This window comes from Aythya marila (genome assembly GCF_965140915.1).
Source record: "Aythya marila genome assembly, chromosome: 6".
In the NCBI taxonomy this organism is placed as follows: Eukaryota; Metazoa; Chordata; class Aves; order Anseriformes; family Anatidae; genus Aythya; species Aythya marila.
Genome location: NC_139047.1, coordinates 12125954 through 12138623, shown reverse-complemented (window position 1 = coordinate 12138623; position 12670 = coordinate 12125954). Strand labels below are relative to the sequence as shown.

The window sequence follows — 12670 nt, the reverse complement described above, 5'->3', positions numbered from 1 at the left end:
AACTTAAGAGAAATTATTATAAATCTCTCTGAACTGTTATGAAAGGGATATCATAAAATGTCAGAGAAGAGAAAGAAGCATTACATACAGACATGTAATAGGGACTAGGAGAGAAGACAAGACAAATAAAATTTTGAGAAACAGTCAAAAGAACAATATAAAAAATAGGATCATCAAACACTACCTGCAAGCATTCTGTATCCAAAGAACAGAGCAGCAATCAAAACAGCTAATACAGAGACAGATGCAAGGGCAATAACTATCGTCTCATCTCGATGAAAAGAATGAGAAGAATCTGAAAGAAAACACAATGAAAACCCTTTAATTGTAAATTTGAAAAAGTCAAGGCTATAAAACATGTAACTGTTATTACAGCAGTGAAAAAAAAAAAACGTACTCTGGTTTGTAAGATCTCGCACTAAAATACTTTTCCTCCTAAAATCTATGGGAGCTGATCAGCTCAAACACAGCTGAATGCACATTCATTTGCAGCTTTCCTCAATCTTTCATTGCCAACACACAGAAAAAGGCACCAAAACCCAGAAGCAAGTCTTTTTGTCTAGATAAGTTCAGCACAGCCATCCAAAGCCAAACTGATAGTCTTGCTTTGCTATCAGTGTCTTCATCAAGTTTCCTGTTATGAATCAGGCTTGTAACCTTAACCCCACCCTTGAATGAAAATCAGTAAACGTAAAGTAAACGTAAAGTAAACGTAAAGTAAACGTAAAGTAAACGTAAAGTAAACGTAAAATTTGGTAATAATGCTGAAATGTGATGAATAATGTTTCCTATTTGTATTTCAAAATACTTTTTTTTTGTGTGTCAGTGCTTGGATCATTTTTAATATGATTCTCTTTACTTAATTCACAAAGACAGACAAACTGTAAAATATAAAGCAACCTGAAACAACAATGAAACACTGAAAATTAAATAACTAGTTTCACTGAGCTTTTTTTTTTTTTTTTTTCAATCAAATATGATTTTTGCCAAAATGTATCTCACTCTTTTTTTGTTCTTGTTGGGGAAGGGGGGGTGTTTATGAAAAAAATCGTTAGTATCTTAAATGGTTAGCCTGGTGCTATTCCCCATGAGACCCCAGTCTTGCTTCTTTCAGGCATATAAAAATTCAGCCACTTTAATATAGAAATTCATTACTGCAGATTGAATCACTGGAATGTGGCATTACAGGATCTCATTTACATTGGCTTTAAAGCCAAGTTTGGGAACTATGTTTAAACTTGTCTTATATATTGCTAAAAGTGCTCCTTAAAAGACTGTAATGAGACCTAGCTATTCTAAAACCACGAAATATATAATGATGCAAGGCTTAAACATTGGGTAAATTTTTAGGTGAGACTGAAATAAAATTTATCCCAGTCTACACTAGCTGAATAAACAGACAAATTCATTCTACTTGAACCACTTTTAAAAGAAATTAAACATGATTCATTTATTCCAATTCCCAGCGTGTACAGAGGAAGTTTCAGATCTGAAAAGCACCTGAAAAATTAGCCATCAAAAATAACACACACTTCATATCTGATAAATCCTTTAAATAAGAGAGAGTTCATGGTAATCATTACACTGTCAAATTTAAAGTTGTTCTGTCAAAAGAAATGCCATCACTATCAGTTGTGGTAAAATATGGTTTCACTAAGAAAATAAACTATTGCCACAAAGCACTATACTGTGCAATAACACTTGGGACTTCTGTTGTGTGGAGATTAAAAAATAAGTTACAATTGTTATCTAAATTATTAATTCAAAGTATGTACATTTATAGACATTATATATTTTTTTAAAAGCACAACATCATAAAGGGACCTTATGTCATAACAAAGCAGTATGAAATACTATTAAAGTGTAAGAAGATTAATAATTGCTGGCATGGAAATCCTAATATTTACTTTTCTATTTTTTGTGAATTGAATAGCTTAATAATTTATATTTTCTTGGCTTATCTTTATATATATACATTACACACACATATGTGTGTATATATATGTATATATATATACATATATACACACACACACACACACACACACATATATATATATATATTTGTACCAGCTAGGCCTTGGGCCTTTGATGCCTAGCACCATCTCAGCATGAAGAAAACATAGGTTTTGAGGGACTGAGCTTGTTGCTGTAACATCAGCTGTATTTTGCTTGACTACACAATTGCTGTGTAGCCATGCACAACCTTTCCATTGCTATACATACAGTAACCGTTTCCACAATTCTTTGCCAACTGTTATCTAATGCCAAGGCCTGATTGCTCTAGTGTGGCTATTCTTACATTCAAAGGGTTAACAACACATCTCTGTCCACTCTGGTATCATTCTGTCACCTTTCTCCCTTCTGGAACAGGATTTTGCTGTTCCTCTGCTCCTGGCATGGCACAGGGCAAGGGCATCCTGAGCTGCACTGGTTCCTCAGCAGGTCTGTCTGTATGGGCACACTTGTTTTCTCCTGTTAGAAGCATGTGAATAGGTGCATTATGCAGGCCTGACAGCTACCAAAAAAAAAAAAAAAATCCCAAATAAAGTTTTGTGGAGATTAGCAGTAGAAAAACACAGAGAAAAAGAATCATTGCATTCTCATTCCTTGGTGGAGCACTCCATCGAGAGGCTTTTAATCTGTAGTGGTATCTGTGCATCCATCAAAAATCTGCGAAGAACTTCCCTGGCATCCAACAGATAAAAATGTATATATAAGCAGAGTTACTTCTTAACAAATCTTAAACTGGCTTATCTCGAGCCATTGTAATAATTTTAAAACGATGTTGTCAACTATTCCAATAGTCCAAGTCATATTATCATCATTATGAACAACTTTCATAAATAGATACTAATTTCTTAATAATTGTAACTGAACATTTCAAAAGTGGTAAAACGCATCTCAAATTAATATGGATGGGTAAAACACTGCTTATTATTTCCCATCATTTATCAGCAAGGACTATTTTACTGCCTGATATTTACTTGTAACACTACATAAAAAGAAAAGCAACAGACCAGCTAAACGATGTTTTCTGAGGTCTGACATTCTGAAACTGTTAACAACCTCATTCCCAAATCAGTGGACTCTGTTTTTAAAATTTATTTACAATAACATGACACCTGCCCTATAATTTCAGCACCTGTATGTCATATCATAATGGGAAGTGACTTTAAAGATGCATAACTACTGTTCAGCAATCTGATTTGATCTTTTGGGATCATCGATATTTGGGTATTTCTTCAGAGGCAAATACAAACAGAAGAAACTAAATAAACCGTGTGACACTACCTTGAAAGCTCAAACTGGATTTCAGACTTTCACTATATTTCACAAATTTCAGGCTGGGACTTCAGATTTTCACTATATAGTGTGAAAAAGGAATAGCATAAACTCATAGAAAGACATGCTGAGAGGATTAGCTGCAATCTCTAGGAAAAGTCGTGATTAAAGAGTTCATTACTGAGGCAAATTCTAGCAACACTTATACACAGAAATTATCAGCAAAGCTTCCTCAAGTTTATGTTACTGTAACTGAAAGGAGAGGTTAGCCCATTTGCTTCTTTCACTCTGAGTTGTTTTTGTTCCTGTAGAGATAAGGAAAAAAACCTTTATTTCAGCTTCCCAATGTAAAACACATTTAGTTGAAATATAAAAGCAAAAAGTTTAAACATAAAAAGCAAAAACAAAAGCTGTTAAAAGGCTCCAAACACCCTAAAAACCCACCTGTTAGCCTGTTTGGGTGGGAACGAGAGAACAGTGCTCCCAGGGCAACTGACTTCCAGCAGCTGGCTAAAGAAATGAAGTATAACCAATGCCCATGCCATTTAGAAGGCATCCGGCACATGCACGCTTCTTTATTGAAGCTGCTAATTTCTACCACTAATTCAGACATAATATTCTTCTGAAGTCCACCAACTCCATCATAAAGGAATATCACAACAAATATCACTGAGAGGAAAGACAGGGAGAAGGAGAGGGAGAAAGAGAAGCCACAACTCATTAAAATAGAGCTGACCTCCTCCTGGCTGGGGAGCAGCTGGTAACCTGCAAAGCACAGCTCCCAGCAGCGTGCTGACCTCGTCATCAGTACTGAACTTGTTTTCCTGTTCCAAAACCCGAGTACAACAGACGCGATGTAGGAAGTTAATTTCGTCAAAGGCACACACAAATAACTGAGAATGCATTTCAGAGCAAACTGTGAGGGCTACACTTCTAGTACTTGGTTAGAAGCAGGTCATCTGGCTGAACCTGGCCCCGCACTTTTGTTGCTCCCTACAGGCACTTTCACCACAGTAGGCATTTCTCTTTCTCCTCTAAGGCATCTCTGCCATAATAGTTGCCAAACACTTGTACAGTATTTTTGATATTATTCTTTTTTAATTAAGCTTTCATATTGCTACACACGATTTTTTCTACTGCTGTTTTCTTGGCTTTCCTCAGAAATGAGGCAGAAATAATAATGCTGATGGTGCTAATGACATCATGAGGAATAATATTTTTCCTTCAAATTAACTTTCCACTAGAAACATAGGTTTGTAATATTAATCACACAAAAGTATTCCGATCTGTTTTGATGCTTGAAGAATCTTCTTCTTTTATTTCTCTGTAATTTAATTTTCAAAAATGAAAGTCTTTTGCATGCTTCCTATTTCCATATTGAAAAAAATAGCATTTATCCCATTACCATGGAACGTTTTGAGAAATGAAAGGAAACTGGTTCAAAAATAGGTAAAGAGACTGTAAACATTACAGGACTCTTCCCTTGGAGCCAGAAAGAGGATGCAGGATTCCAGTATCTTCCCTTTCCATCAGCAAACACTGTGAAACCCTCAGACAATTCCTCCTTTAAGGCCCACACCCACAGCGCATCTTCCCTCCAGATAAAGCATCAGCTCCCCACCGCTACCAACATTCACGTCAGTTCAAGTGCCAAAGTCCATACTGTGAAGGTAAAACATTCCAGCCAGGCAGATGGACCGGTGGGAACCCACACAGAATTTTCACATTTTCCACTTCACTACGCATCAGACTGTTGCCTGTAATACTGTTATTAAAACTGCAAGGTATAGAATGGGAAATCAGAAGCAGAGAGGACAGTATCCTGCTTATAGCAAGTAAAAACTGTCTTGAAACTTTTGCTCTACTGCTATGCAAAACTGCTTCTGCATGACAGTCAAAGAGCTCGCTGTTTTGTCACTGTCTGCAAGGTGTTCATCCTCTGGGCACCAAACCTGGGATGCTGAAGGGATCGCTGTTATGATAAGCGATCAAGAAAGCTATGAGAACAGACAAAGAGCATTAGCAATGTTCAAAAACTACGAATCCCATGGGGAAATATTTGATTGTGTAATTAAAGGCTGTATCACAACATAAACACACAGGACGGGATGGTCTTAGAACTAGGAAAGCAATTATATTGTTTCCTTATCTTTTAAACATTTGAATATGAAACCTTACCCTTTGAAATGTCTCAATGTTAGAGATACACACACTCTATATACATGTGTATATATATACACATATATGCACACACACACACATATGTATAAATATGTAATATGAAAACAATCCTGAGTATCTGCAGACATTTGTATTCTAAAAACAGCATTCTGTAAGTAAGTGGTGGCCACATAATAAAGGACATTTGCACATAAAATAAATTTACACCAGAGCTCTGTATTGTTATTAAAGCTTTTCATTCAATTTTTTTAAATTATCTGCCTACTTTTCAAGTAAATGACACACAGCTGTATATCTGTCACACAGTAGTAAATAATTCTAGAAAATGTGTGTGTGTTGAAGTTTAGATAAGTATTGCATAACAACATGTTAGAAAATCACTATGATTATTCTATATAATGAAAACCAGTTTTTAAAAATTTACCTATGTTCCCACAGAATTTCTGGTATCAACATGCTGCAGAAGCCAAGTAGTCTTCCAGTTGGAAAATATACAAAAAAAATATTTAAATTGCCATACCACCAAGTAACTAATAATGATAGTCTCCAACAAATAAAGAGAACACCATCCCTTAACTTTCACAGCACAACAGTAACATCTGATTCTTCAAAACAACTACAGCTGTATGGACGCTGATCAAAGTCAGTAAAATTACACAGGGACTCAAAGATCTGCCCATACAGATCACTTTAAAAAGAAGCAGAGTCTTAACGCCATCCTACAACTATTTCTTTGATGTGATAAATTCAATATGTTCATTGCCAATCTGTTACAGAAGTTGCTTTTCTATTAAGGAATCTTAATGGTATTGAGGATGAGATCAGAAGCACGAGGGAAACCCTACATTTATATCATAAACACCATGAAAGATGGAAGGATGAAGCATGTGGGCAATATGGCCTTCAGCTGCAGATGACAGCAAATATGCTGTGCAAAGTGGAAAAGGGACTTAGCAAGTAAAATTAATTCTACTTGCTTTTAAAGTCACGTTTCTTCTCACAGTAGTCATGTACAACTTTCATGACAGCAAGGTCTCAGTCCCTTGAAAAAATATACAATTATCAGTGCTTCAAATAGCAAGGTAATCCGTAGATTACAATTTTATTATATTCGCTGCCTGGTTAATAACAACACAGTGAGTATGATTTATTTTCCAGTTTCTTCATTAAAAAAGGCAGGGGTATATTTACTTAAATGTTTTTTTTTTTTTTCTTTAAATACTTTGAGGCTCCTTATAAAACATCTGAGCACAATATACGAACAACAATCTGTTTATCTACTCTGTCTACACACAACTTATATCAAACATGTCCTATGACTCTTCCATATAGTGTAAAATAACTGCTTGGCACTTGCTGTATTCCAGCTGTTCATGCCAGGCAAACCAGAACACTTAGCTGATTCTTTTCTTCCCTCCTCTTTTCTGGATGGCAACCAATATTTCTTTCCAACCAATTGACCACTACCTCATTCCTGATCCATTGTCCTGAAACATGAGAGCTCAGTCTTCAGCATGCTAGAGGAAGTGACAAGAATGTCTCCAATATAAACAATATAACAAAAATTACTCAAATTATTTTAAATGAATCTTAAATTCAGTTATCTCAGGAAAGAAAATGTGAAAGAAGAGAATTAAGTAGAGAGCTTGTAAGAAAGAAATATACACGAACAGTCTTTCAAATATCACAGGCATAGGTAGTTTTTTATACATTCAAACAAGAATCGCAATCACACAGCCTTCTACGCTGATCTAACTAAATGCATTTAAACCCACACTTTTAGCTAAGCTGGTATTACAAGGCTGCAATAGCTTAAAATTATTCTCTACAAACCTATATGATGAACTCCAGCAGGAGCTATTTCTACTTTTCCATAAAACCTACGGACAGCTGAGAATAGTGAAAGGAACTTTTATAGGTGCACTCTTTAAAACAACCACTATCTTAATTCTGTTTTAGGAACACGTACATTTGAAGCGAGCGCTTCACAAGATATTAATAAAATTAAAATCCATGTCAAAATAATGTAATAACATGAGACAATGTAAAATGTAAACATCTGATACCAATCAATGCGACCACCATCAACACTTAAACAAAAGTTCAGGTAAGGAACACTGTTTGACATCTATTTTTTTTGCAAGAGTCTGCATAACAATAACTGAGGTCAGCAAGGAAACTTTTATGGAATAGGATCGAGCATGCAGAGCTGGCACAGATGAAAAGCACAATGGGAACAGTATTTTTTGTGGGAGATGCTGCGACATTCCTTAACAAAACAACCCTGCCAAGCAGTAACCCTAAGGCAATTTTATTTCATAACTAAAAATTGATGTTTTTTCCCTTCACTTGAGAGAAAATCCTTGGTTTCTATTCCAGACTGAAAGGCTCAGGTGGAACAGAATGTTTGCACTATTTCCACTCATCCCTTCCCTGTATTTGAAAACAAAAACATAGCATTACCCTATTTGACTGATTTTATATATCTATATAAAATCATACATATATATTGTTATGAAGTGCCCTTTATGACATCTTTCCATGATTTTCTCCATATCTGGAAGGTTAACAGTTTTATCCCTTTTTCCCAGGTGACCAGAATCTCATGTTATCTCATGGACCTTGGGCTCTAACAGAGCACTAGATTCCTACAAAACCTGCAAGAACATCCCAATCTAGCAACAATGCTTGACAGATCCCCCCCTCTGCTGCTCAGAGAATGCCTGAAAACATAAACTTTACAGCCCAAACTGTACTTTTTTTCCATGGTGTGCTCCAGAAGAATCCTGGTACAGCTAGAAGTTGGGCAGATCTGTGTTTGAAAACCTGCTGTCAGAAACGACAAGTTGGATTTGAGCTCTCTGGGTCTTTTCTTGTAGAGGGCTCCCTCTGCCCTTGTGCCCGAGCAGTCAGAGAGGTGGAAACCCTTCCCAAGCCTCTGTCCTTCTCCAGGGAACAGCTGTTAGCAAGCACCTGAGCTGGATCCAGGCTTCATGCATTAGATTCACCTTTTTTGTTTGTTTTGAAAACTGAAGGCTGCACCGATATTAAATTTAAAAATTAAGCTTGTGTGGTAATTTATTTGGCAGACAAGTGGGTTATGCAATCCCTAACGGCTCTTCCTTTGATGACTAGGTACAGAGACATGAATTAGCAGCCTGTCATATTTCTGGAGAAATAATTCCTGAGTAGATAAAAACCCAACCCAACTTCTGTTTTTGCCTTTTCTTCTGTGATTTCATGCATTTTCAGTGTCATTTCTAACACTACTGAATAGCTGTTTAGAATCCTGATGTATATAAAATTAACAGCAATTCAAAGCCAAAACCAAACTTAGATTATCTTACTGAAGTTCCCTAGACATAGCTAAACATTTAGTTACCTCAGAGAGAAATACCTGGATTCTGTAAGCAAACTGCACTTGAGTAGGCCTGAGCCTTGCTTTCATGCTTAACTGAAAGCACTTGTACACTCAACCACAAACCAGGAACATCTTCCATATCAAAATAAAATACCCAGGATTTATTATTATTATTTTTTTAATAGAAAGGATGAAAAAACATTTACATTATCCCCTTATATTGATCTTGGACCCACAGGTATTTCTCCTTATTACACCAAATGGTAACACCGGCTTTAACGTAATGGCACTTGTCCAGTGTCTGCAGTAACACTGGAACAAAAAAAATCCATGTGCTGCCACAGAGAAAAACAAGTACTTCATAAAGTCTCTTTAAAGTTCTTGTAAGTTATTTCAAATCCAGCTGGCTCAATAGCTAAATATTTCATATTCATAATATTCCCAGACATATTGCCACACTAAAAATATAGCACAGAAATGACATCAAAACACCAAAATGCCTATTTTCATACAGGCATGCAAACAAAACCCCAGAAATTCCTTATTTAAAAAATGGCAGCTGTGAGCTGGTGTGCCTGCACGTCTCCTCTCTGCGCTAGCTGTGGGGCTCAGGACCACCGTCCGTGACTTGCTGGAGCTCCCCTTGCTCCTGTAACGCCTCACTCACCCCTCACCAGTAACTCTTCAGCGGGAAGGCAGAGCCAAGGCCTGGCAGCGTGGCGGCTGGGCCTGTACAAGCAGGCGCTTCCTGCGTGCACATCAGACGGGCAGCCGCTGTCTGCTGTGCTGGAGCCTCGGATGTTGCTGTTTACAGAGCATGGAGCCAGGCCGTGGCCGAGGCTGGAGGCGCGCTGTCTGCTTCCGCGCGACGCTTGCCTTTGTCTGGGGCTGCTGCGGAGAAGGCAAAGCTGTGCTGCTGCTTGCCCAGCCTGCTCCTGCTCTGCTTGGGGAAAGGTAATGCAGAGCTAGTGTCCTGTTAATAAGGCTGGACAACTCTGACGTTAAAAAAAAAAAATCAGGATTTTTTTCCCCTCTGTCAGACTTAGCTAAACACAATAAAAAATGAAGCGATCTATCAGACATGACTGTATGGTATGCTTATTCCAAAATCCTTACCTGAACTGTGCAACAAAATCTTGATTAGAGCACAATTTTAGGCAACTAATCTATTCATGTTTAAAAAAAATTATACAAAAATGAGATGTTAAGAATGAGTTTCTGATAAAACCTTTCATTACACTTCTGGTTTCCGCCCTGGTATTTCAGACTTCACGTCCCAAATCAGATTAATGCTGTAATCCTCAACTGTAATCCTTAAGTTTAGCAAATATTTTAGTACTTAAATTTTGCTCTTCTGACTTGCCCAATAACATTTTTTTTCTGCACTTTCAGTACAACTCAGTATTTCATTGTTGTATGTACATGGTTTTGCAATTTTAGATTTGAAAGTAGGTTCTACAAAGCTGCGAGTTAAACCTGTCTGACATTTTAGTAATGTTCATGGTTACTAAAGACTGTGTTTGCCTGGCTAATGCCAATTCAAACAACACATTGTATTCCAAAAGGTATGCATCTGCTCCAGCTTCTCCTATCATTACTTAAAAGGACAAAGTCTAACATGAAAACACATGCCTCATTTTCCCCTTAATAGTCACTCATACATCCCTATTTTTCCCAGTTATCTTCTCTACATGGCCATATAATTTCTAACTTTTACCAGATTCCTTTTTAAAGGCTTTAAGAAGTTTTTTTTCTTAATATTAAGATAACTATTACTGTTCCTCTCCCCTAATGTACTAGCTCATTGGGGAAACATGGTGTAAGATGAAAACGTTAGAAGGAACTGAAAGACGAAGAAGAAAGACAGAAGATAGGGCCTGCCAAAAATGCCCCTCCTTTCTTGTTCCACTGTCCCCAAGAAATGCAGTGAATGATATCTTCCCTTCCTTTACTTGAGACTCATGCTCAGTCAGCATCAGTGTATCTTAGTCCCTCTCTCACACTCCCATTCCCTGTTCCGCTCCCACCCAGCTACCATCACCTCAGAAGCCACTTGCTCCCCCTTGGCCACCATCACCTGTGAGCAGAGGAGGCCAGCAGAGCAGCTGAACCTCTCCTGGCTCCTGCTGAAAGACATCTCCCCAGCTGAGAAACTTTCGTAAGGGTTATTTTCCTCCATCCCTACACCCTTGCTTAAAATGGAGATTCAGCCAGCTTCTGGGCAGGAAGAACCTCCTTCTCAGATACTTCACAGATATGAGATGTAGCTATTTGGGGACATCCTTAAGTAGAAGGAAATTAAAAGAAAAACAGCAAAGGATGAGGAAACACAGCAAGCACAACAAAATATGTCAGAAGGAGAAAGAAGCATATCCAACACTCCGCAGGGCAGAAGCTGAAATGGTTGGAAAGATGTGGTGAGGAGAAAGGCTTTCACCTCAAAGGACTCCAGCAAGATCAATAGCTTCCACTGGTAAGTAGCTTCTGTTTCCAAGGTATCAGCTGAAGTAACCTTCACATAAATAACTACAGCTTGTGTGAGGGCACACAGGTGCATATGTTATATGCATATGAATGCATTTTTCCCCCTCAAGGAAAGAAGTACTTTCCAGAACTGGAAACATAAGGCAAAGAGAAACTTGGGTTCTATTTCTGGCTCTGATACTGAATAACCTGATCTTAGGTAGGTTACTTTTTTTTTTTTTTTTTTGTGCTTTAGTTTAGCTGGTTATATAATGTGAAAAACAGTACCTTCCCTAACTTCAAAGGTTATCCTGATTATTTTAAAATAACAAGAAGATGAAAAAGGCAATAATGATAAATAGTAATCCTTAGTTTGCAGTTATGCAAAATTCTTCTACAGATCTAAGTACTTGATTTCAGATGAAATACAGACATTGTTTGATGTTCATTTCTCGCAGCTTAAGTGCCAGCTCAAGCATCATCCCTTGCCTCCTACTCCCAGGTGCTTGTTCCACCCCCAGCAGTGCTCCGAGAGCCGCACGGCACAACTGCGGTTATGCTGAGCAGTGAACTGGGTGAGAAAGGCAACAGGGAGACCACGGCAGGGAACGAGGAAGATCTGGAAAACAACATCCCTGCCAAAACAAATACACATCAATCAAGTACGAAGGCTGGTATCAAAGCTATCAATTTGTGTTACACCATGGGTATATGAGAAATACAGCTGACTTCACTTGTATAACATGTTCTGTCTGCCCTACAGTAACAAACTTGTTTCAAACCAGGAATAAATATTTCAACACAAATTCAAATAGGTAATGTGCAGACATTTCATAATCCTATGGAACCAATTTGTTAACAGTGTTGGAATCTGGGTGATTTCTAGATTAGCTTCAGAGATTGAATAAAATACTTTTGCATACTGACCTATAGTTTCTGTAACTCTTACATTTTAAGCATTTTCAATTTAATTAAAAGAATTCTTAAATCAGTCCCTAAAGTTGTTACAGCTCTGAATATTGATTTTAACTGTGTTAATGACATCATACAATTAAACTGTAAGGCTGAGGTTGGTATCTTCACAAGACAGATTTACACAAATGCCTGCTTAAAAAAAAAAAAAAAAAAGAAAGAAGAATGGTAAAAACAACCTCTTTAAAATTGAATACAAAGCAGGCTTCTGTCAATCTGATTTACTCAAATCCTGAATGTACCATGAAATCCTGTTAAATGAATAGCAAAAAAACTCAATTCCCACTAAATGAATAGAAACCTTTTTTGTCAAACAACGAAAAAATTAAACTTGAGACTAACTCCTTCCTGACAGGTGTTCCTGCTTTAACACATCACAAAATACAAGCAGTCATAGCCAAGGTTTTT

General features: G+C 37.3%; 1 protein-coding gene across 3 annotated transcripts in view; it reads right to left on the bottom strand.

Annotated features, from left to right (window-relative positions):
• Positions 1–12670, bottom strand: part of BMPR2 (bone morphogenetic protein receptor type 2) — a 133013-nt gene that overhangs the window by 26310 nt on the left and 94033 nt on the right. For 2 of the 3 annotated variants that reach the window (XM_082764066.1, XM_082764065.1), the window contains one exon: positions 185–295. In XM_082764066.1, the coding sequence (XP_082620192.1) occupies positions 185–295 (111 nt within the window). Of the gene's footprint in view, positions 1–184; positions 296–397; positions 487–12670 lie in introns of those variants that run through there. The other variant, XM_082764067.1, reaches the window with a different exon arrangement.